Source organism: Typha latifolia, chromosome 7 (assembly GCF_019914945.1).
Source record: "Typha latifolia isolate L0001 chromosome 7, TyphaL0001v2, whole genome shotgun sequence".
NCBI lineage: Eukaryota > Viridiplantae > Streptophyta > Magnoliopsida > Poales > Typhaceae > Typha > Typha latifolia.
Genome location: NC_133092.1, coordinates 6,354,484 through 6,381,166, shown reverse-complemented (window position 1 = coordinate 6,381,166; position 26,683 = coordinate 6,354,484). Strand labels below are relative to the sequence as shown.

Genomic DNA, 26,683 nt, shown 5'->3' with positions numbered 1-26,683 from the left:
GATCTTCAAATTATAATTCATGAGATCCAAATTGAAAGAATGGTAAAATGGGAAAAATCTTTCAAACTCTGCAGTGTATTCAATAGATCTTAGCTGATTGGACCTTTTGAGTCCAAAAAGTTTTACCCCTGGAAATGCTTATGCTTTAGAAAGCTCAATTGGTGGTTATAAGCTGGTATCGCTCATTCAATGGCATGAAATTTAGCAGAAAAATATATTTTAATGCTCTATCTCTGCCAACCATTTGACAGTATTTATCTATCAATCTCCTATTCTATAGAGCAGATATACATATGAACACTTTTATGAAAATGCTTTTTGCATACCGACTATGTCAAATAGTAAAGGTACCTATGAGATCCAGATGTAAAAAAAAAAATGTTTACAAGTTTAGGAAAATTATTCACTTGCTAATGGGCAAATAAGACCACAATATGCATAATCTCTTCAGTTACTAATGAGTAACAGAAGGGCAAGCTCTGGCACACATCACATATGCAGAAGAACAAAAATCCATTGTGCTGTTTGATGTTGTAATCTGCTTCACATATTTGGATGGATTGGCTCCTTTATATAAATCCCCCCCCAAATGTTATTTTTTCCTCTATTACCTTTTCAAATTCAATACTTAATCATTCTTTTCTCTTTTAACAAATCAATTACACATGTATTAAGGTCAACAATACCAATCAAAGCTTAGAGGGCAGGGATTGATGTAGCATAATTCATGAGCTCCCTTCTCAAAATCTTTCCTGCAGCTGATTTTGGTATCGAACTAACAAAGGCAACTCGTCGGATTTTCTTGTATGGTGCAACCTGTTGAAAAGGAGAACCTTTTGTTAAAGAATTGTTTGGCTAGCAGAACTTCCAAACTACTTGAATAATGGTAATGAAAACTACAGCAAGAACCACATATAGTTGAGTAAGAAATTATCAGGAAACCACTATAATTAGTGTGCTATTTTCATGATAGTGGAGAAGATGGGAAGGTAAGGAAGCAAATTTAAATTGGCATTTATTTTCTCGACAGAAATCACCAAAGAAAACATGCAGAGATGACCTTACGTTGTCTGTGGCAAATGGAACAATAGAGAACAAATGGTAATATTATCATTGTCTGTTGTATATTACCTGTTTTGCAACAAAATCCATGACTTGTTTGTCAGTGACGATGCTATTAGGTTTTCTTACAATGAATGCCATTGGTATTTGTCCAGCTTCTTCATCTGGATACCTGTCATATTACAGAAGAAATTGAAATCATCAATTGTCCTTTTTCTCCCAGTAAGAACAAGCCTTTCAGCTTAAAACATTAAAAGAATGTCATGATCCGAGAAACACAAGTGGATTCACCGTTAGATATAGGTTGAGGGTCATAGTACTACTTCTTTGTGGACTGTCATAAGATGCAGTTTCTGAGTAGATGCTTCATCAGAAGTTTTAACTTGATGAAGACTTCACTAGTTTACAATACTCTCAGTTCATCTGGACTAACTTATGCTTGTAAAACTGTTGCCAAAAGGCCCAAAACCAACAAGCTTAACCATGACCTCACTACAATAACAAGCCTTGTTCCAACTGAGTAGAATTTACTCTGATAGATTTCTGACAACTCATTCCATCATGCACTTCTCTGATCTAATTCCAAGATTTCCAGTATTCTTCCTCACAAACTCTTCCATGCTTTCTTAGGTCCTTCATTTCGTCTTATGACATTCGTCAATAACTGATTTGTTCATTGCAACCACTTCAAATGTCAACTCTTTGTGAGCATACCATTCATCCATTCACCCTGTACTCGAACAGGAAGTCCACAACTTTCTAGTATATTTGTTAATTTGTCCTTCCTCATTAAACCAAGCATTCACAACAGTATTCAAATATTACAATATTTATCTTGAAATTGTAAATTTCCAGCCAGACATCAAAGGTCAGTTTACCTTTGCCCACCTAATTTTACATCTCTATCGCATATACATGCACAAAGCGCAAGTCACTCACAGCTAATCCTAAAAGGAAGCACCTAATGTCCTAAACTCTATAAGTATTTGCTCATTGTAATAGTGCAAAATCTCATTTAGAATTTCTGACCAGTGATACTTCATGGACAACGTAGACTCTTTGGTACCACTCATGGACAAACTATTGTCAAAAGGCCCACATAATTGGGATCGCCTAGTGCTGATTTTAAAAGTTCTGCACTAAGCTACTTCTACTCCACATTATTTCTTATATTTTTGTACCAATGAGATTAAAATACATTTTAGTGCTAACAGAACTAGTTAATTCTGATACTCGCTACTTTCATTACTTGAAGCTACTTTTCTACAATACAGCCTAGTATATTATGCTCTGTTTATGTCAACTCTTCAAGAACATTCAACTGTTTGTAGGAAAACTAGAGTACTTTGAGATGGTTGCGACTCATGAAATTTCTTTACATTGCACTAATAGGCTTTTGATAAACCAAATGGTTCCGAGTTATGCAGTCTCATCAATGAAAGGATAAAAAAAATATTCCCCACTTTATTGCATTATAACATAAAGCACCATATGAAAGTAATAAAAAAACAGAGATAATCAGAAGTTTATTTCATTGTGGATACATACGGTATGACAGCAGCATCAGCAATTTCCGGATGTGATTGAAGAATATGCTCTAACTCAGCAGGAGGCACCTGAACTTGGGACAGTTAATATATGCAATAACTTTGGTTTTGAAGAACTTAAATTTAAATAAAGAGTTCATAATTCTCAAACTGTGAAGCACGGATATGAATATGAGATATGGATATATTAGAATATGTATATGGGGATATGGTAAAATCCTTATAGTAACTGATTCAGATATGGCAAATCCTTAAAAAAATATAGGATACAAAAATGGCAAGGATATGTCAATAAATAAATTAATACAACAATATATTTGCAATCTATTATCAACCAATATAATGATTAAAAAAAGTATATCATTCAATCCACACTAAGCAATTCATATTGCCAAAAGTCCATAGGGAGGATACCGCAACCCTTGTGCCATCGAAGCATGAGGGAGGAGTGCCACAAGCTTTTCGCCATCAAAGCGTGAGAGAGAAAAATGGAGGTTAGGGTTTTGCTCCTCTCAATTCAATTAACATGAGAAGGATCAAAGGCTGTCCAATTATATTCTATTTAACCCTTAATTGGTAGTTAAAAGGATTAGCGAGTAGATACAACATTATGCTGCAAAACCGACCCACAAACCCAAAACTAACTTAAAAATATATCCTGCTCATATCCTGCTGTATCGGGATGTATCCATGCCATATCAAAAAATTAAAATTAATTTTTTTATTTAGATATTCTTTGAGTTGTATCTGATACTTATCAGAGTTGTATTGAAAGTGTATTGATATCTGATACATATAGAATACACGTATGGCATCCCAAATGGAGTATTCATGTTTCATAGTTCTCAATCTAAACTTTTAATACCTGATATGCCTTGTACTTGATCAACTCTTTTAACCTATCAACTATAAAAAGGAATCCATCCTCATCAAAGTAGCAAAGATCCCCTGTTTTTAACCATCCTTCTAAATCCAAGGTAGATTTGGTTGCCTCATCATCACCTACATAACCTGCAAGGATAACTTCTTATATCTTAATTAAAGAATCAAGGAAAAGCTACATAACATAAATTATGCACTGTAATAGTGGTTGATACATCAACATAGGTAGAATTAGAGTAGCTACAAGAAAGAGTCAAGCAAAGAAATAGATGCATCAAGGAAGATGAAATAAAAGTTTAAATCCATCTAGTCGCAGAGGAAACACTGGACCAAAGTCTTCTCTAATTTATTGATTCTATTGTATACCAGATCAAATGTCAACTTTTAAAACACGAATGCTAGAAATTTGAGAAAAATTCTTGAACTTCTTAAATAGGAAACTAAAATACAATGGCAGCAAGCCTACATTATCATATTTAGGCTGTAATAAGATTCAAGACTCTAATTTGACAAAAAGGCAAACACTCGGAAAAAGTAGAGAGTTGACTTAGATTCAAAAAACCCTAGTGTAAATTGAACCAATCACATTGGAACAAACAATATTGAATCTCTAGTTTTATAAATAAAAAATATAAGAAAAACAAATCTTCCCTAACATAAGAAAAAGGCAATTTTGCTAGCCTAAAAATGGAATTTGGCAAAAATTAATTCACTGGCTTGTTATGCCAAGCTAATACAGAGCTTATAAGGGAACATCTAGATCACAAGATCCTTTCTTTCGAGCCACTTATTTTTATTCGAGAATGTGAAGCCATTATTTGCATCATAATTTAGTTCTCTGGAGTAATGTATATCACCTATTAAAAGGTAGACAAACAGGGTAATCCTTCATCTCCCATGATGACAGATCAAATACCCTAGGCAGCAAACGTCAAATATAATTTATAAATTATTTGATGTTACAACTGCCTAAATGAAAGAATGATGGCACATACATCAAGTGAATTTTATAGAATCAACACTACATCTTAACAAAATTATTAGATTGGTAGGATGAGGTGACTACTTTACGTGGTAGCTTTTGGTTATTATGTATCTTCTTACTCTCTGACAACATTTCAGACTATTACTATCAACACGCCATTCCGACCAACTGAAGAAGAAAGCAAATCTGCTGTCCATGCCAAGTCTAATCTGAGTTTGTTTCATACACTCAGCAATAAAATAAGTAACAGTGCTCAAAGAAAGAGAAAAGGCAAGCTTTCGGCATCAATCACCTACTCATTCAAGCAAATCTTAACTTGAAGATAGAAATCTTCTGCACATGTGGTTACTGCACTACATCTAATAAGCAGGATGTCGTGCCTCCAGAGCCGGAGCCAGAGGGCGGTGACGATGTGCATCTCCGGAGAGCAACTTTCTCCTCCAAACTAGCAAAATCAAGTAGTGATGCTCCTCGCAAAACCTGGGTGTATGTTGTTGTTGAAGCATCTAGGGCGTCTTCCTCAAATGGACATATATCGGAAGAAATCTTGGCCAAGCTAAAAGAGCAAACAGAGGACTGTATAATCCTAGAAAAAGAAATGCTCGACAGATGCCGAGCCAAATGGAAATTATCTTTATTTGGCCGGTTTCTGAATTGGGCAATTCCTATTGTTAGGTTGAAAGGCAGCTTGGCTCGTTATGGAATGGGATACAAAGCTCCCCGGTGTCATATAGATCTGAAGGATTCTATGTCTTTCATTTTGAAAAGGAAGATGGCATGAACTATGTGCTCAATAATGGCCTTTGGACCATCCTTGGTAGCAGGGATGTAAATGAGTCTAGCTAGAGTGAGCTGGGCCCAGCTCGGCTCAGCTAGAGAGATGGAAAATCTCAGTTGGGCTCAAGCTCGAGTTCGATTTGAGCTAAAAAGCTAAGCTCGGATCGGTTTATTTTCCAGCTCGATGAGGGTCTACAACTTGACTCACCAGGGAGGATTTGGGGTCGGGCATCGATGAGGCGGTGGATGAGGGAGAGGGCATTGGCGTTGTTACCATCTTCACTTCAGCCTCATTAGAAGAAGCCCTCACTAGTGGTGGGGAGAGCTTGCACCGCAACCCCGCAAAGGCTTCCATCGTGGCCAAAGCAAAGCAGCTCTAATGAGATGGGCTTCTATCCTTGAACGTCATGCCTTGTTGTGGCTCTAATGAGGACGCTCGGTGTGGCTCCTGAGAAGACGCTTGAGCGGTGGAGACAAGTTTTGAGTTTCGGTAGTGAGTAGTGATCGATGAGGTGGTGAAGATAGGTTTTATGTTTCAACGGAGGGGTTTGGGGTCTGGGGAGTCTAGCATCGAAGGGTTTGGGGTCTGGGGAGTCTAGCATCGATGGGTTTGGGGAGATGAAGGTTGGAGTAGAATTTTTTCTTTTATTTATAGAGATCATACCAACCGTTGGATCTAAGCGAGCCAGTGCTGGCTTGGCTCAACTCTGCTCATTTAGAGCTTGAACCGAGCTCAGGCTGGGCTTTTAAGGAGTCGAGCCCATAAGTCTCACGAGTCCACGGGCTTTTTTGACAGCCCTATTTGGGAGGGTGCTAAATCTTATTCCATGAAAAAATAATTTTAGACCATTGCCAGAAGCTTTTACTACTACACCGGTGTGGAAACGACTACATAATCTTCCTAAGGAATATTGGGAGCTAAATCTCTAATTCCGGTAGCAACATATTTCGACAAGCCTATGAGGGTGGATAAAACTACACTAGATTATACTAGAAGTAAATATGCCAGAGTGTGTGATACACCTAGTTAGAGTCTTTTCTTATTGCATTAGTTATTTATTTTTATTAAAATAAATTTCTTGTAGGTCGCGTTCGAACGCGGAAGGGGTCACGTTTGAACGCCTTTACGAACGCCTGCATTAGGTTCTCAAAAATAAGAAACGTGAAATGTGCGTTCGAATGCCTACATCGGGTTCTCATCGACAGATAACGTCTTTTGTGCGTTCGAACACGATCGGGCGCGTTCAAATGTGATCGACGGGAGTCCACTAGAATTAGGGTTAATAATTATTATTTTGGCTTATTAGCTAGCCTCTATAAAGGTGTGGATGGCACCCAAAATCAGAATGCTATTGAATATTAATTTATTGCCTCTCTATCTTCTCTCTAGTCTTTCTACCATAATCTCCCTCCTCCCTTTTCACCAACTTACCACCTCTACCGTTGGCAAGGTCTCTCCTAACTTCTAATCTCCCTCGTCTTTCGAGTCCTCCCCCTTCCTTGGGATCTCGACCAATTCTTCCCCTTCATTTTTATCCCTTAAACTACAACAACCATCCACCCTCATCTCCATTATCATCCATAGCCCTAACATCCACTCCACCCGTCACCACCACCTTCATCACAATTGAATAAAGTCTGAGAAGAAGAATCAATGAAAACTACCACTATATCGTATTTCGTCCTAGTTGCAGTTCGAATCTGCGAAGGACGTAAATACAAAAAGCATAGATCAAGAAGTTATGGATCAATCAAACTTAGTTTTGTAATTTTATGACTACTAGAGAATATTTGGTGAATATTTTTCCTCGATTGCGTGGACTGCTTCCTACAATAAATTCAGATCTTAAAGGGATTGTTTTGTAATCTATTAGTGTGTTGATATCGACCTCAAAAAATCTTTGAAAGAAGCAGTGCAGTTAGGTCTGAAAGAACATAAAATTGATCAAAATGTGGTGTATGAAAGCATACCACTCTTTTGTTTCCTCTGTGGTTTGGTTACGCATAGAGCGGACAAATGTACCTCTAGGACGTGGGAGGAGAAGGTCGATGAGCAAGAGGTACCGGCGACAAAATGTTGCGATCCAAAGCCAAGGTTCCACTCATCAGAGGAGCCAACAGAGTGCAAGTCTACCTATGGTCCTTAGGGCACTATGCAGAGGAAGACGAAGAAAGATGGTCATCCAGGTGCATCCAAACCCACAGCTAATGGGATTAGAATGGCCAAGGTGCGACCAAGTCGGCTGCTCGAGAAGATGTGTATAGCAAGGCCTCGACTAATAGAGAGCAATGTAAATGAAGGTCTAGTTGAGCTATAGTCAAATGGTGGTGGGTCAAAGGCTAGATCCAACACACCTGCTATCAAGATAAGGCTAAGTAGCCAAGTACAAAAAGAGCAGGGCCCATTTAGAAATGATGGGAAAAGTTGTTTGGGAATGTAGCGCCAATCGAGCGATAAACTTCGTCCAAGGGTAAATACGGGGGAGAGATCGATAGCGAACAAGTATCGCAAGGAAAAGATGAAAAGACTTTGAAACAGAGAACCAAAAGTGCTTGAAATTATTGGGAGGAAAGTGGATAGGGGCTGACGATGCACCCCGGTCAAATGCGGAATGACTCTAAGCCGGTTCGCCACTCGGCTCAAGGTGCAGACCATTGCGGGCGGCGTCAGTAGCCTAAGCCTAGGTGTTTGTTCCCACTCGGATGTCGTCCTACAAGCAACTATCAAGTTACGGACAAAAAAAAAGCAAAGAAACAATCTACCCCTTAGGCCTCCAAAGTAGGGAAAAAGGACCAAGAAGGGAAGGGGCTAAAGCTCAAGTTACAAATATAAAAAAGGAAAGGCTACATAAGTGGCAAACCCCACAACTCGAATGGATGCTCTTTAGTACAAGCCTCACTCCCTAAGGAGACTAAAGGGGTGGGTGAAGCCAAGCCTGTACATGTGAATGTGCTCCTTCTGAGAAGGGAGCAATTTACATTAATGGGATTTCCATCAGGTCGAGGACTAGACCACTTGGGAACTCGAGGTCAACCTATGTCAGAATTACTAAATCAAAATCCCTAAAAGGAAATTTCAAAGCATAATACCTAGACGGGATGTGCAATGATGATCTCGCCACCAATCAATCTAGACCGGGGATGGAGAAGGGCGGCAAGCCCTCGTCCCACCTTGAAGCGGTGATCAACAAGCTCAAGGTAGCACTCATGCAAGCACTGGCTAACGAGCAACCATGGAGGTGGATCTAGATATTAATCGGGCTTTGGTGATCATCCTTAAGGGACAACTAATTGGTGAAGGCTCGGTAGACATGGAAGTTGACATGGCGGAGCCAAGTTCTGGGTATGACCAATTAGTCAGAGATCGTTCATTCGCTCCTAAAAGGGGGATAGATTGAATGAGATATATTCTTCCCTATTTTATTTTGTTTTTAATGTTTAAATTAATAATCTGGAATTGTAGAGGAGCTCTCAAAAAGGAGGTTCTTGATCAATATAGGGATCTAAACAAAGCTTGAAGTTGGATAATATTGCTGATGGAAACTCATGGGAATTAGGATAAGGTGAGGAAGGTGGCCAAGGCGTTGGGAAGATGCCGGTCATTCTTAGTCCCTGCTGTGGGGTTTTCTGGTGGTATTCTTCTACTATGGAAGACTTCCTTTGGGTGGATGGATGTGATGGCTATCTCTAGATATGCTGCTCACATGTCAATACTCCCCCCAATGACTAAACTTGAATTATATCAATTGTTTATGCTAGTAACAAGATTTAGGAGCAAAGAATGTTGTGGGCAGAGTTGTGCACCATGGCTCTATCGAACCTTCCATGAGTAGTAGCTGGAAATTAAAAACCATTCTGAATGTAGAGAAGAAGAGGTGGAGTGGGCCGGTGGTGCTTGGGTCAAAGGCTACAACATTCAAGGTTTGCATAGAGGATTGTGGTCTGTGTGATATTAGTTTTGAAGGCCCACCATTTACTTGATGCAATGATCAACTCGGGCCCAATCGGATGTGGATCAAACTAGATCGTGTGCTAGTCAACTCAGCCCGGCTTGGGCTCACCCCCTTAACAAAGTTAGCCATCATGAGATCAGCTTTAGACCATGCTCCTCTAATCTTTTCAGTTCCTTACAAACTTCATCTCCAAGCTAAACTGTTAAGGTTTAAACTTCTATGACTTGAATATGAAGATTGTGATTGCATTGTGGAGGAGGTCTAGAATAGGGGAGCGAATGAAAACCTTATGCATGTCTTTTCCCATCGCATCTGCCTGCTGTAGAAAGCTCTTAAAAAATGGAGCAAAAAAGTCATTGGAAATTTGGACTCCCATCTCAAATTAGCTTGGGCCAAGTAGAGCAGCTTAAGGGCCTGGATGTTGAAGGAAGGTTGTCGGATGATGGGGTGATTCAACTGAAATGTATGTACAATCTCAAATCAGATCTTAGTATACAATTGAATATCAAATAACTTCAATGATCGAGAATTAAATGGGTGTAGAAGGGCAAAAATAGGAACACAATCTCAAAGTACAATCTCAAATCAGATCTTAGTAGATAGTCGAATATCAAATGACTTTAAAGTAAAAGTAGAAGGAATCGAGTCCCTAGTATTTAAGTGGAGGCTAATCGTTAAGTCTAGAGTCATAAAGGTGTAAGGAGGGCATTTGTGGATTTCGTACTTTATGGGGTCCAAATGATGCTGGAGACAATCAGCATATGGGATGGCCTTCCCTTTAGGTCATCTCATTGGATGCAGCTAACAAGTTGGTGAAGCCGGTTACTGATGAAGAGATCTGCAAGGCCCTGTGTAGTCTCCCTCGTGGGAAGACACCAAGTTCGAATATAATTCAAGTGGAAGTCTACATCAAGTATCAGTCCATTTCAAGCAGCAATCTGTTTGTAGGTGTGTCTCGATTTTTTGATCAAGCGATTCTACTGCGTCGGTGGGTAGATACCTTCATCATTTTAGTTCCCAAAAAAGTCAACTCTACTTTGGTAAAGGATTATCAACCTATTTCTCTTTGTAATATAGCTTACAAGATTATCACAAAGATTCTAGTTAGCAGGCTCAAGCCTCTCTTCCCTTCGCTTGTTAGTCCAGAACAATAATCTTTTATTGCAGGAAGAAACATTACTGATAACATCTTAGCAACTGCTGGTTTTAATGCAAAAATTTGCTGCATCCTAGTACATGGCATTGATTAGCTAACAATCCTTCAGTGGGGGCACTGAATCAAGAACACGTGCTCATTATTTTATAGGAGTTGTGAAAGATGAGATTACCCTTCATGATGGTTGGCCCACGAATCCAGAGCTCCCCCCGCTGCCTTGGGCCCAATGCCTCCCCGGAGGTGGGGTCCACTATCTTTGCCTCCAGGTTGGACGATATCCTCCCCGCCGACCCATAGACCTGCGACTCCTCCGACCCTATCATCGCCTCAGCAATCCCGGCCGACTCCGTCAAGCCATACGCCTATATTACAATGAATATACCCGCCCCAAAAAATTAACAAAAAAAGAGAATCTTTTTGCATATGGCTATCAATAGTTCAACACACTGATCTTATCGCAAAATCCCCGTGACCCAGAATAATAATTTTTTTATTTAAATATACTAAGGAATAACAAATAGGGATTGTTATTACCAAAATGAAGGATTTATTCTAAGAATTATTATTTCCTATGTTACTTGTATTTTAAAATAAAGGTATAATAATTATATTTTATGTGCTACAAGATGAAGGTAAAGAAATTTTTTTACTAAAATACCTTTTGATTTGATTATAAATAGATTGATAGAATAGATGGTAAATAAACTAAAATATTCTATGTATGCAATGCATGCAATACACATGTAGGGTGGTACTTATGCAATGCATGCAATACACATATAGGGTTGTACTTATGCAATGTTATATTTATTTATGCAATACAATTAACTCAGTATGTACAACTAGGTCGATAGGTATGCAATCCAATAAAGTATTAGTTTAATATTATGTTTTTGATGTTATTAGTACATATAAAAATTATTTTTAAATAAAATAATTTATAACAAAAAATATTATATTATTTAGAATTTTGTAATATTCTTTATATTCGGTATATACAATTAAAATAATATTTAATAATAATAATAATACTTTTTAAATTGTGCTTATTTTTGTGAAATACTAAATTATTGATGTTTATGCTGTTCAAGTTGAATTTTATTTATTTAGTGTAAAATGAAAAATACGATAAGAGAAGAGAAAGAGTAAATAGGAGGTGATAAATTCTGGTAAGAGAGAGAGATGAATACTAAATTATAATAAGATGTTTGAAAAAAATAAAAGAGATAGTGATAAATTATAATAAGAATTATGGTAAGAGAGGGATGAATACTAAATTATAATAAGATGTTTGAAAAAAAAAAAGAGATAGTGATAAATTATAATAAGATATTTAAGATAAGTTATAGTTAAATCAAAGATAAATTAGTATTGGGTTAATGTATAATTTTAGTAAATCGTATTTATATTCTAGAATATGTTCAGTGTGCTATTTAGCTATTCTGAACTAAGAGATAATATTCTCAAATAAAGATTCTTGTTATTCTAGACATTGGCTAAAAAGGGCAAAAGTCCAATAAAAGAGATGGATCCCAAACCGGATCCGGGTGCTCACCTGGACGATCTCGACTCGGGGAAACCGCGCGCGGAACAGCTCCGCCAGCTCACGGCCGAGCGGCGCGCCGCCGACCCTGACGATCTGCAAGGACGAAAGATCACGGCCGACCACCTCGCTGGACTTCGTCATCGCTACCACCAGCGGCGGCGCCGCTGGCATGAACGTAACACTATACTTCTCCACCGCACTCAGCATCGCCCCGAACTCGAACCTCTCCATGAGCACCGTTGTCTCGCCCCCCGCCACCGCTCTTAGAAGCATGAAGAACCCGTACATGTGGAAGAGCGGTATCGTGAACAGCCCCGCCCCCGAGGCCATGGGCTCGCCGGCCTCCTCCGACGCTTTCAAGAGCCGCTCCCGGCCGGCGTGGCTGCCGGCGGTGAGGGCGATGAAGTTGCGGTGGGTTATAACGACCCCCTTGACCCTCCCCGTGGTTCCGGAGGAGTAGAGTATCGCCGCAGCGTGCGATTGCCGGATCTCCGGAGACGGCGTAGACGGCGTAGACGGCGGCGAGGGGTCGGAGAGGAGAGACCGGAAGGATGGGAAGTCCAGGATAAGGGTTTTGACGTGCAAAGGGATCTTCGAAGCGGCGGCGGCGGTGGCGAAGGCGACGGAGGGGTTGGAAATGTTGATCTGGTGGGCGATCTCGGAGGCCGTGGAGACGGGGTTGACAGGGGAGACGACGACGCCGAGGGAGAGAAGGGCGAGGTAGAGGACGGGTATGTCGAGGCGGGAGGGGGCGACGACGAAGGCGACATCGCCGGGGTAGACGAGGCCGGCGCTGGCGAGGGCCGCGGCCAGGGAGCGGGTTTGCGAGATGAGGTCGGTGAAGGAAATGGAAGCGCCGGTGGCGGCGTCTATGAGGGCGGGGTTGGAGGGCAGAGGGGAGGGGAGGAGGGAGAAGGAGAAGGCGGCGGCAGAGATAGGGAGGGATTCTGGCGGGAGAGAGGTTGGCGGGCGGAGGCTGTGGAAGGTCTTCGTCTCAAGGCAGAAGCCACTCCGGGAGTCGACGGACGGCATTGTGTTCTCGTATGATCTAGGTAGGGCTAGGGTTTGAGGGATTGCGATGCGGAGCGAAGAAGAGGTAGTAGTAATGACGATGGAGGAGTAGAATGGTGGACAGAGTTAAATGACGAGAGGAGTGCAATTATTAAATTCCATCCGCATATTATTCCGCATTATAAGGATAGTTGGACTTCATTTGAATGACGGATGGATAGTAACGTATAGAAGGTTCTTATAGGGACAGCTTGATAAATAATTAAAAATATGTAATACTGTGTGTCCTTCAGGTGGGAATTCACGATATCCGAGGCAGCTGTGTTTAGTGGACTAAAACGGGTCGGATTAACTCCGACCCGACCCTCTATCCGACCCGATTCGGATTGGATTCTGATAAAAAATTTCTATCCAATTCGGATAGAATTTTTGAAAAAAAATCGGATAGTGATTCGGATATATTTTTCGGATTCGGATACAGATATCGGATATTCATTTATCCGCATATTTTTTAAATGATTTACAGTTTTTAATTTGCTTATTTAAATAGTAAATATTAATATTGTTACTAATAATACGTTATATATTATTTATGGAGATTAATTTCTCTAATTTTATAAATTTGACATACAAAAAATTATTTGTCGTAAAACTCTTAATAATTCTGTGTTAATTATATCTAAATAAAATATTATAATTATTTTATTAAAGAGTGATTAGAGAGATTTATAGAGATTAATCTCTCCTCCTCCTCTTTTTCTATCTCTTAATTCTTTTTTTATATAAGTCTTTATTATCGCTCATTAATTAATAAAATAAGAGATTAATCAGAGATAGTTGTGATATAATTATGATTAGTTAAATAATCAAAAACATAACTCTAGATGATCATTATTTATTTTTATATAAATTTCAATGATTAAATATGTAAGATATTATTTTTTCCAAACTACGCAGAATTAGAATTTCGTAGATTAAGTATGAAATTCATAATCTAGATACAAATTTCTTACTTAAATTATGAAATTTTAGTTCTGCGCAGGTTCAAAAAAATATTCAAAAGATAATCATATTATGTCCAAAAATTATGAAATCAATTGGATAAAAGGCGTAACATCATGATCTAGAGCTTTTATATTTGGATATTTTGCAGATTCAAATCTACAATGGAACGAAGAATTCATAGTTTAAATACAAAATTTATATTTTAAGTATAAAATTCTGACAATAATTCACAGTTTTTTTAAGTAGATATTGTAATTTATTTGCAATATAGATTAAGTTCTGTTTCTGAAACATTAATTAAAGAATTTTTTAATTTAAATTATCTCTAATTAGTCTCTTAATTAAAGAGTGATTAGAGAGACTTATATAGAAAAAAATTAAGAGATAAAAGAAAAATAGCACCGCCAAAAAAGAAAGAAAGAAACAACAACAAAAATAAAGAAAATGAAGAAAAAGAAGAATTAATAACATAAGAAGAAAAAGAAGAGACTTGTATAGAAAAAAAAAAGTGTATTCGGAGTTTCTTCATAGTAAGAATCTATCTACAATGGAACGAATAGCTCCTAGTTTAAATATTAAAATATGAATTACAGATAAAATTTTATACTTAAATGTAGAAATTATGAATTACTAATATAATTTTGTAGTTTAAATATGAAGTTCATAATTTAAGTACAAATTTTATAGTTAAACTATAAAATTTTAGTTCTGCACAGTTTTGAAAAACCAAGCGAGTTTGCGGTGCAAATAACCCAAAACATTGTGTGTTTAATAAATTTTTATAAAAAAAAAAGTTGGTACAACATAGTGGAGTTATTGGCTATTTAAATCTGCCAAATATTTTTATCACTTATCTAATTCATCTAGAAACTTAAATACAAAATTAAGTGAGTTAAAAAAAATTACTAACTAGGATAACAATTTCTAAATATGAGTCATTAATATTTTGAAGTCAGTGAATCGGAAAGAAACTTATATGAAAATATTTTTTCTCATATTTAACAATTTTCTAAATAGAATTTAAATTTTTGTAAAATTTTAAATTAAGTTATATTTAAAAATTGTAGTCCTAGTTAGCGATTTTCTAACTCACCTAGTCACATAAACTTTAATTATTTTAAGTCTACCATTTAATTTTTTTTACATATCTAATTCATTTCTAAACTTAAATATAAGACAATATGCGTTTAAATACCGTTGACCCAATCAGTGACTTTTAAAAGTATTGTTGATTTAATTTAACGACTTACATGAAAATTTTAAATTCTTTACAACAATTTGCCAAGTTTTAGAGAAATTTTTATGTAAATCGACTTCCAAATATAAATTATTGATCCACTTATATCAAAATTTCTCTTTCACACTTAAGTAATATTTATAAAGGATTTAAAATTTAGCAACTTATATTTGAAAGTTAGTGAACTGTTTCAACGGTTCTCAAAACACACTTTTATCTAGACTGGTAAAAGAAATATTTAGACGGGCTAATTTGGTCAAAAAACTCTAGTCTATATCTTTGAAGTGAGCCAGACGTGTAAAAAAGCAAGTTTGGGAGGGCTAGTTTAGTCAATAACTCGTCTGGTGTCTTGAAGTGTAACTCGGACAAAGAGGAATTCTCGGGCGAGAAGTGAGCCAAGTTGACTGCCTGCCCAACAGAAAGGTTAGTCTTAGTGAGAGCAGTTTATCTAACAACCTCAAACTGCAACAACCCACTCGATCTCTCCCATCTTCCATTTTATGAATCTCGAAGCATCAGGATCGACGGCGCTCGGCTACGGATCATCTTCTAATAAACAGTTCCGCAGGACTATTTTACCGAGAGAAAAAACAGACCAGTAGGCAGTATCGTTTTGCTCTCATTCTCTCTTCTTCTTTTCGAATTTTTAGTTTTATCGATCGATAGGTGAGTTGACGGTAGATCGATCGAGATGGGGAGCAGCGGCGGCGTAGTTTTGGAGGAGATCCCATCGCTGGATCTGATGACGGAGCTCCTCCGCCGCATGAAGTGCGCATCCAAGCCCGACAAACGCCTTATCCTTATTGGTATCTCGCCCTTCGTTTTATTTGTTTTATTTTATTTTATTTTTTCTCCTTCTTTGTTTCAATGTGGCCTTGTCTTACCTTAAGACATCTTGGCTTGTGTCCATGTTTTTTAATTGAAAATTTTGACCTTTTCTTTTTCGTTTATAATAGTTCCTAATTTCGTAGCGGTATGAGAAATGGGCTTGTGAGATCAAACATAGTTTGAATGAAAATTTTACGTCTGTGGATGATTGATGCTTTGTTCTCTTTTCTAAATTCTGCATTGTTCTTAATAAGGAAGTGAAGATCTAGGGGCTTACTGAAGCGAGGGGTATGGAAAGTTAATGATGTTAGTGGAGGGAAGGAAATATAATTCCTTGAGGTAAAGAAGCACTTAGAAAGTAATAGAATCAGATTTAGAGGGGATGTGCCAAACAAGATGATGCAAGAGCAAAAAAGACCAACATAAGAATTTGTTCTAATTGGGGTCAATTTTCGATGGAATTAGTAGTATCTGTTTTGATTCACTGTGCGAGGTATTTAGTTTATTTGCGTCAGCAAAAAACAGATGACCAACATAACAAGTTAGTAGGTATTGGATCTGAATCTTTGCCTGCCGCCTAATCCTTTGTTCACACGCGAAACTTAGGTCTCACCTTTTGCATTTGCCTTGGATGTTTCAATTCTTTTTTCACTTATTTGACAATGGATTTTTAGAAACTTAATTGTGCTACATTTGTAGCTTTATATAGGAATTTGGATACTTTTTTATGCAAATCTGGATTTATTTCACTTTTTCCTACATGCAACTGTAGGAGTATATGAAGAAAAATGGATGACAGGGGGCAAAGAAGTTGCAAGTTGCAATTGTTAAAAATGTTATTTACAGAGAACCAGATCCGCAAACTTGATTTTGACGTGAGATTTATTTGGGTCATACAAAATTCTATCACTAGCTTATCTATCATAGTGATATTAGGCCTTGGATATCTCATTGACCAAAAGTTTAATCAAGTGGCATTGACACGGGTATAGCCAAAAGGCCCAAAACCTACATGTGACCCAATGTAATTGTTAATGTTGAATAATAATCTCGAACTTAGTCCCTTTACTCCACCAAAGTTCCATCATAGATTACTAATCCTTGTTCTTTCATCTCTCCCACTCTCTCAAAAACCCCAAGTGAATTATATTCTTCTTTGCCTGTCCGCATTGCTGCACCATTCGCCTACTCTGCTATCCAGAATTCCTTACATTTCCTGTTTCAACCTACTGGAATGTGTCACTTGTTATGAGCCAGATGTATTTGATACAGGAATCCCTATATTTGCCATGAGAAATGCATAATCTTCCAGCCAAGGAAGGTCACAAGTGACGAGGGAAAGAAGTTGCCTAATGGTGAAGGGCCTTGTTTACTTTTGTTGACAAAATCATAAGCCCACAATTCAAGTTAAACTATCCCATATGATAGTTACAAGTATTCTGGATATTAAATTCACTTCATCCAGGATGTTATTCAATTTTCGGAAGAAATCCAAATCAAAATCAATTAGCAGTAGGACATTTGAATGTCTCTTTTATTAGGGATAAAGGGTGCCAGTTTGAGGATTTTTGGGTAGGCCAAAGAGGAATCAATGAAATTATGGATAGGCAGTGGAAGGATATCAACAGAAAAAACAACACAAATGAAAACTGAAATAATATCAATCAAAATCTGGAATTTTACCCAAGTTGTTTGCTACGAAGGTGCAGTAGTGAGCTTCCATGGTCCACAAACCACTGGAAGAGATCAGAGGAGCAAAGATGAATTCGACGTGTGAATTAAAGCGTTGGAAGAAGATTAAGATGGAAAATAGGATACAAGACAGAGAATAAATCAATTATAAAGTTTAATTGTAATAAATTTTTATATGATTAAGTCAATTCATTCAGTTGGGTAATTGGGTTTAGTTAGGCCAAGCAAACGAGCTGTTACTTCAAGTTGTGTAAGCATTTCCAACTAATTCCAATATTCTTGATGGATTTACTATTTAGTGAGATTCAAGTACAGTTAAAGTAGCATGGTTGGGTGCCAGGTTACTTCTACAGTTTCTGATCTTGTTGGATGGGGCCATGTGAGACGTGGATCAGCTGAATAAGGCTGGTTTATGGAAAATAGGCAAGATTGTATAGATGAACATTTTCATTTTTTTTTCAGCAAGGTCCTTATGGTATGCACTTTTCCTGTGAACCATAATTGTTCTCACTTATCACTATGTGGTGGACAAATTCATACTCTGAGTCTGTTTGAAGAGAATATAAATAGCTATCCTCCTTGAGTAGAGGTCTCTTGTATCATCAGCAGTTCTTCTCCTTAGAAGTAAATATCTTGATGACATAAAAAACAAAGCTAGAACCTTCTCAATTTTTTGGAAGAAAAAGTATGTTGAAGCCTTAATTTGCTAAAGCTTGAGATGTCTAAATGTTTCAATTTACGTATATTTCCCTATAGTATGAGAAAATGCTCAAAACTATATTTATCGATGATCTTTTATCTAGACAAGTGATACCAGACATTTTCATGTTAATATAACTATGAACCCTCTCGGATTCATAATTAATAGTTTCCTTTCTCCTTTTATCGTTAAGTAGTGGCAATCACACTTCTAGGCCACTGTTTATGCTATTAAATAATGATTTCAAACTGGTAGGTCCACCTGGATCTGGAAAGGGTACTCAGTCACCTATTATCAAAGATGAATATTGTCTATGTCATTTGGCCACTGGTGATATGCTGAGAGCTGCTGTTGCTGCTAAGACTCCTTTAGGGATAAAAGCTAAAGAAGCCATGGATAAGGTACTCTTTACAAATTTAGATATGAATGTACTTCTATAGAATTATACTGTTTGGTTTAATCATGACTTATGTTGCCTCCTCTAGGGGGAGCTTGTTTCTGATGATTTGGTTGTTGGAATAATCGATGAAGCCATGAAAAAGCCTTCATGCCAAAAGGGCTTTATTCTTGATGGATTTCCAAGGACAGTCGTCCAAGCAGAAAAGGTTTACTAAATGTGTTTTAATGTATATCATTGGTTCTAGATTTTTTTTTTCTGTTGATGTGCTCTCAACTTTGTACTTTTGATTGCAGCTCGATGAGATGCTAAAAAGTCAGGGTGCCAAAATTGACAAGGTTCTTAACTTTGCAATTGATGATGCTATACTGGAAGAAAGGATTACTGGTCGATGGATCCATCAAGTTAGTGGCAGGACTTACCATACAAAGTTTGCACCTCCAAAGGTTCCAGGAATTGATGATGTAAGCTGGTGAAAACTAGTCACTGATTTGATGTTAATGAAGCCTTTATGTTTGTCTTTATAAGTTATAGATCTACAAGCAGATAACTTGTTGAATAATAGTTACGGCTGGAGAACCATTTGATAGTGAACTACCTTTCAAAAAACAGGCCAGTTTGGTATGGTTGCAGAAATTTGTCTTGTATTGCTTTTCTAGATTACTAAGAAAAGCATGCAGAAGGTTCTTCCTGTACTAATATACCTTTAACTTAAAATGTCAAAGTTAAGAGAAATAGGAATTAGATTAGCTAATGTTTTTGATTTCATTCTGTCTAAAAATGTAAAGCTCTCTAAATAACATATTCTAGCAAAGAATTTCCAGTTGGTCAAATCTTTTTTCTTCAAGCAAGACTAAAGGACTTCCTCTTTTATGCTTTATAGAAAATAATTTTCTCTATTAATTCTTTGAAATGTCTACTCATAATCTTGAGAGTTTTATTGCATTCTCAATTTCTCCTCTAATTTTTATTTTTCCCCCATTTTTTCGTGTATTATACATGAATAAGCTACTAATCTTGTTTCTTACAAGATGTCATGTATTATGGCCCCCTTTTTTATCTCACTTAAGGTTGCAGTTCCATATATGTGTTTACTAACATTTTCTTTACCTATCTAAAGGTCACAGGAGAGCCTTTAATCCAAAGAAAAGATGATACAGCAGCAGTTCTTAAATCAAGGCTGGAAGCTTTCCATAGACAAACAGAACCAGTATGTTCCTTTATTAGTGCATTCACATCCTCATGTTTTCAGTTCTTTCTACTTGCTAAGAAGATATGACTAAATTAATATAGTTATTTAGGTTATTCTACATACTTAGTTCTATCTTTTTCCTACTCTCATGCTTAAATTGCATTTTATTATAATGGCTAGATTTAGGTATGGGCATAACCATTGTTATGGAATCAAGATATAAACTTCTCATTGTTGATAACTAGTTCTTGGGATCTGACTGAGATGCACGCCAAAGAAGCATCACTTAGTTATGAAGTTGACTTGTTCTTGTTGCTCTATTTCTGTAAATTTGTTGCTCTTTTGTGTAGTAATACTCTCTTCTTCTTTTCTTGATAAAGGACTAAACTAACGAGAGTATTATCATATTATGTGTAAGAAATCAAAGGATGAGTAACAGAGTAAGTTTTTGGACTTGTAATGCTCAAGAGAATCACCTAGAATTGTAAGAGTGAATCTCAGCAATTATAAGACATAATCATGTCGTGCTCGGCTTCGCAGTATGCATTGGGAATAGACATGGACGTAGTTGCTCTCAGCTCGACGTTGGGGTTGGATTTCTTGTTGGCCTCTTTGGATTTGTGACGTGGAACCAAATTATATTATATTTATCTGAATAATCTTTTGAATATATTATAATTTGGTATTGATCATTAGTCAACCTAATTGATGGGAATTAGATCTTCATTTTTTTCTGATATATTTTTAGCTAAAAATTAAATTTGTTTTTAGAATAACTTATTTGTTTTGAACTCCTAAAATCTAAGAGATTTGGTGGTTAGTTTGTTCTTAGATAAGTTTTGTTAGGATTTTGTTGATTTTGAAATTAAAGGAGTCCTAGTTTCTGGTAAGTTTAGCTTGTGATGTGATGTAATCTCCTGTCTCTTTATAAATAGTGGAAAATTAAAAAAATACTACTCTTATGGAAGATTCTATATGTATCTCTTCCCCTCTTCTCCTCCCTCTTCACTTTTGTAGGGGATTCCACGCTTTTCCTTTCCTGCACAGCTAGGTGGGTTTGCCTTCTTTCCCTCACGGCGTGGTGGGTTTTTTTCGATCTATCTTATCTATCTTGCTATTCTAGACTTGTACTTTGGAAGGGATACTTCGATGCAGAAAAAAGAGATCCATTGAAGCCCTATCCTTTCTTCTTGGGCATGGACCTATGTATCTTCTTATTTTTGTCTATATTTCTATGTTTCTTACCCTGGGCCACATCACTAATCTACATTGTCTAATATATTAAATTACCCAGTAAGCAATAAACTGAGAAGAAAACAAAGAAACTAAAAAATAAGACTAGCAATTCGATAAATCATAAACAAGATGATATTGATAACATCATGAATGGTTCTCCTATCTCCCATAGTTGAGCTAAACTCTGGTGATAAAGTAATCCATTTGTAACTCATTTTCTTTTGATCCCTCATATGCTCTAAATGCAGAGCCTGCAGGTATGAAATCAAATGCATTACCTACAATGTAAGTAAACATGTTACTGACAGAACCTTACTTCCCCATCGTGCGCTTCCAATCTCTCCAGTTTTTCCTTTGTCAAGCCCCTCCTATGACCCTTGCAACCCAATCAGATTTTTTTTGGCAACTTTCTTTGGCTTCACTCTTATAACTCAAGCTATCTAGTAAACTTCTCCCATCTTCATGTTGTTTCAATCATTCCTGTTGATTAGATTGTCACTTTGTTATAAAGTGTCAATCGTAGTATTCTAATGAAGTTGACCATATTAATTTAAATGGACAAAGACATCTAATATTTGCAATATCTTTATTATTTTTGATATATTAAGTTCAATGTTGAAAATTTTGACTTGAAACCAAATTGAGTGAAACACTCTACTAGCTACTCTGTGACTTTTTCTAACATAATGCTCCATATTATTATTATAAACTTTTTAATACTGTTTTCATGGAAGCAATCTATGTAGCTATGTTGGTTGTGGTGGTGGGTAAATTATCCTGTGTTAACATATATAGTTCCCTTAGATGGCCTACTGCAAATAGGCTGCATATGTAGAGGCATATGAATGTGTGTGAAAGTTGAAACTAGGCTGCATATGTAGAGACATAACGATGAAACTTTCTAAATCATCACATTTCATCTTATTGCAATCAACAACCCTTTAACGTTTTTTATAAAATATTATGTATTCTCAGGTTCGATGACTGCATCTATCCTAGAATACAGGGTTTTCACTTTACATTTTACTCTTTGTTCTGCAGGTCATTGATTACTATTCTAAGAAGGGTATTGTGGCTGAGCTTCATGCTGAGAAACCACCACAAGTAGTGACTGCTGAGGTTCAAAAGGTTCTTTCTTGAGTAATCTCTCCATCTTTATTTATTGAAACTGATAACCTATTCAAACCATCCTGGGCATGTGCACCTAATACATTAGTGGCAGGAAGCCTGCCCCATTCCTTTTCCCCTCCTAGACTCATTCAAGAGATACTTAACATCGACTCGCTCACCTTTCGAGGTCATGAGAAATTTGGATCCAAAGTAATTTGTTTGGAAAGTTTTGTAATGAATCTGGAAATATTTGCTATGTTTCCTCAAAGAAATCCAGTTTTAGGCTCTTATTCTTGTTTGACTGAAAAGTTGAAACAGCAGTTCCATGTTACATGAGATGCATATCGTTCACGTTAAAGATACTGGTTTTGGAGTTCTATTGAGGTATGGATTTTGTCTAGGCTTTAGCTTACATTGTGAGATGAAAAGGGACCATGCTTTAAGATATTTACCGCATGCTTCTGTCTGAAGGAAATTGGCAAAACAATGGCTGCTAGATAGTGGCGAAAACTTTGAATAAATAAGAATTTGGAAGACAAAAAGGTATGAAATTTCAAGACTGTTTCCCTGAATTCATATTCTTACAGGAGTGGTGACAACTTTATTATTGGGTGGATTTATAGGCATCACTACAAGAAAAACAAAAGGAGGTTTATCTTACTTTCAGAGGCTTATTTGATTGCAATATTCATTTGTTCTTGTTCTTGACCTCAACTTGATCATGACTTTCAGAGGTTTATTCTATAATATTCCTCTTGGACATGTGCTATGAATCTTATTGTTTGATGTTTACATGGAAACTCCTAACAAAGGAGATAGTATCTTTCCTAGTAATGCGAAGAAGATAATTTGAATGACAAATTTGGAGAAAATACTTCTTTATGTTTTATTATTATTATTATTATTATTTGAGAGAAAATATTTCTCTATATTGCAATACTATATCATCAATACTTTGACATGATGGCCAGCACATATTGATCATCTAAAGAATGGGCAGAGCTGGCCAATTGGGACTGTTCTCAGATAGTTAAAAGGAGCTTATGATATTTTCGAATTCAACTATTAGCAGCGTCGTTTTAATTGAGACACTATAAAGTTTTTGCTTCTATGTGAAATAGAGTCAGGTTGTTAGGGAAATACATTTTGTTCCATTGTTGTAGGATGAATAATTTCATCATAAAGATTGAGCTACTTTTAATATCAGTCATCCTTCTATTTAACCTGTGTTTCAGCTGAAGGGTTGCTGTTGGAATTTGAATCCAAGAATATTCATATAATGTGAGCCTTTTTAACAATCGGAGTTAAATCTCTCATTCGCGATAGAATGCACTTTCTTTCAGTTTGAGGGGAGATTTCGCAAACCTATGTTGTTGCATTCAATGGCTGCCAAAAGTATTAAAAGACTTTATGCCAAAAGGTTCATCTAAATAAAAGAATTAGGACTAATGTACGTTATTATTTTTACCTTTATTGTTACTCATACCTTACTATATAAATATTTATTATTTGACCCCTGCATTGTACCTAAAATATTGCAAAAGTATCATGCTGATAGTTTTTAATGGGCAATTACCACATATATGAGTTAAATAATTATAGCTGCAAAATGATCTTAATTCTCTTAAAAAAATCTTTTTTAGGTTATATTGAAAATAAATGAGAAACTATATTTAAAAGAAAGTCAAATGAAAATATCTTAGATTTTTCTTTCTTTAGTTTCAAAATTAAGTAACATAATATTATCTATTTTTTCAGTTTCTGGTAGGATAAAAATGAAGGTTTTGACCAAACTAGTCCTGTTTTAAATTTTCTTTACCGAAATTGACTACTGCTCAAACTTATTATTAAATAGAGTCTAATTCACTGTGACCCTAATAAAAATATTAAACTGATCAATATTTTATGTATATAATTTTTTTAATTTAATTTATTAGTAGTTATGATAAAAAATTGTCTAATAATAAAAACGTTGAACTGTTCAGCGTTGTATGTATATAAATCTCTTTAACTTAGTTTTTGTTAGGGCTATAGTGAATTAAATTTTATTTGGTAATAAATTTTAGCGTCATTCTAATTTGATAAAAAAAATATATATTTATAAAGATGGGTCTAGTTCGGTCAAAAACTTTTAAAAATGACTCGAGGTGCTCTTTGACTTTTAACGGAGCATTGAACAATAAAAATCCACATCCTCTGTGTATACGTACAACAGGAATACGGGAAAGTATTCTCTAATTGTGCATGCAAGGAAATTATAGCCTAATTCCATTTCTCACAATATGATAAGAGTACTAGTAGAAGGTCAGACTCACGATTGATGGTCAAAATTTGTTACCAATCAAATTTGGATCGATATGAATATAAAAAAATTATGATATTTTTTGTGGGTAGTAAACTTAGAATTTAGGGTTCTAATAGCTTATCTTAACGTAAATCTAAGATTGAGATAAAAAGTTAAAAATAAAAGAGTGCAAGAATTGTACAGATGGCCTAGAGTAAGATGGCTCGTGAAGGAAGACGGTGACTAGGGTTTGAAAGCTTGAGAGTTTCTACGGCTACAATCTACTCTTATGAAGATAGGAACGATCTAATGACTAAAATAAAATATAAAGACAGATAATAAAATAACTAAACTCAATGATTAATTCTACGATAATTATCAACTCATAACCACTTTCCTATTTATAGGAGTAACATCCTAACAGACAGGATCCACATATGAATTATCCACTTTATTTAAATTTAAAAATAATAAATAAATTTAACTAACTAACTTAACTCGATTCGACTGAATCGACTAACTTAACCTACGAATCAAAATTCTAAGAAATGTTTCAATATAATGCATTGCTTTACTATGAATAAATATAGTTTTACATAATTACATACAACACATAGCAGTCAATAAGATAATAGTCAGAGTAGAAGTGCAGTAAAATGAGTTTACTCTCATAGTCAGTTTCTAATTGAAATGGCTGCTAATATGTAAAGTTAGTATTCTAGGAAAAATGCATACTTAATGCTCCAATGATCTATAACATATTCTTTCACCAACTATATATACCGCTGCTTTTATTCTCAAATATCATTCGATTTACCATTAGTAAACTAATTGTAATAGCAATATTTTAATACTAGTAAATTTGTGAATAAAATCATTTTATTTGAGTCATTGTAGACTCTTTTTTGTATAAATAGTTGTGTTTCTAGGATTGATTTATTAGGACTTTTAGATCATATATGATTGAGAAAGTTTGACATAATCAACTCAAAATTAAGTTAAAGATCTAGGGATATTAAATTTCCTCTTCTTTTATTTGCTCTTTTAAAGGAGTGATATAAATGCTTTTAAAGGAGTGATATCAACTCACATCAAATTAAGTCCTGATTAATTTACTTAATCTCACATCAAAATTAATATTCTTTCAAGTAAATTAATAGAAATAGTGTAACATTTGTTTTATTCTTTCAATATTCTCACATGAATCAAAATGAACGAATCGCCTTCCTCTCAACATCCTTGGAGAGGGAGATTAAAAAAAGAAAGAAGTAAACCTAAAATTAAAGAAAAAGATCTTGTAAAACCATTCAAGTTGGTCTCTCGCCTCGTGCATATTGCATCCAAGAAAAGAAAATGGTGAAGAAAAATAAAGATAAAAATTCTACTGCCCATCATCATTAACATAAAATATTGCTAATATTCCTCTACGTCGAAGGAGCGACTTGGTTCAACCTCAGGGGGCACTTCAGAGTGCCACCATGTCCGTGTCCAGGGTTATGGGTGCAAGTCGACGGACCCGACCATGTCACAGGCCCCTTGGGCAAGACTTGCAGGAGCTCCGACACCGAGGAAGATAGCAAAGACAACTCCGGTCGGTCTGCGGCCGCATCGGCTGGCAACCTCAATGGCCGAGCTGAAGTGAGAAGAAGAGGAGATACCGACAGCATGAAGATGAAGATGAAGAGAACAAACCATCTACATAGAGAACAAGACATGATGGTTGGTGGCAATACGTTGTTGACGGACAAAGAAGCGATATATATATATATATATATATATATATATATATATATATATGCATAGGGAGAGAGAGAGAGAGAGAGAGTTAGGTACTTAGGTTGGTGGGTTTGAATGATGTAAAGATCGTGGGGTTAAGATGATTCATAATCGTAATTAAAATCGTAATAAATTCCGTCTGGTTTTCAAAGTCTGAGGTGTGGAATTGGACGTGGTCGTGTAGTTGGAAAGTCGGTGCCGTCTATAGAAAGGTATGCAGGGTTGGGGCGGGGAGGGGGGAGGGGGGAGAGAGAGAGAGAGACCGAGCCAAACTGGGGAGCTGGCGGCCGCCGGTGGATTAGGCCGG

General features: G+C 36.4%; 2 protein-coding genes and 1 long non-coding RNA gene across 3 annotated transcripts; 2 read left to right on the top strand and 1 right to left on the bottom strand.

The window, feature by feature from the left end:
• Positions 1-411: 411 nt before the first annotated feature.
• Positions 412-13,072, bottom strand: LOC140791987 (4-coumarate--CoA ligase-like 5). The gene is made up of 6 exons (XM_073142735.1): positions 11,918-13,072; positions 10,535-10,724; positions 3,475-3,620; positions 2,611-2,678; positions 1,132-1,234; positions 412-816 (listed from the first exon to the last, which is right to left on the bottom strand). Exons 1-6 carry the CDS (start codon positions 12,938-12,940, stop codon positions 697-699), a joined length of 1,650 nt encoding a protein of 549 aa, XP_072998836.1. The 5' UTR covers positions 12,941-13,072; the 3' UTR covers positions 412-696.
• Positions 13,073-15,766: 2,694 nt separating this feature from the next.
• On the top strand, positions 15,767-22,624 carry LOC140791694 (adenylate kinase 4). Its single transcript, XM_073142308.1, has 6 exons — positions 15,767-15,967; positions 18,637-18,782; positions 18,867-18,986; positions 19,075-19,242; positions 19,899-19,988; positions 22,248-22,624. Exons 1-6 carry the CDS (start codon positions 15,853-15,855, stop codon positions 22,344-22,346), a joined length of 738 nt encoding a protein of 245 aa, XP_072998409.1. The 5' UTR covers positions 15,767-15,852; the 3' UTR covers positions 22,347-22,624.
• Positions 22,625-22,738: 114 nt separating this feature from the next.
• On the top strand, positions 22,739-23,177 carry LOC140791695 (uncharacterized). Its single transcript, XR_012109618.1, has 2 exons — positions 22,739-22,859; positions 22,940-23,177. It is a non-coding gene; the product is annotated as an uncharacterized lncRNA (long non-coding RNA).
• Positions 23,178-26,683: the final 3,506 nt, after the last annotated feature.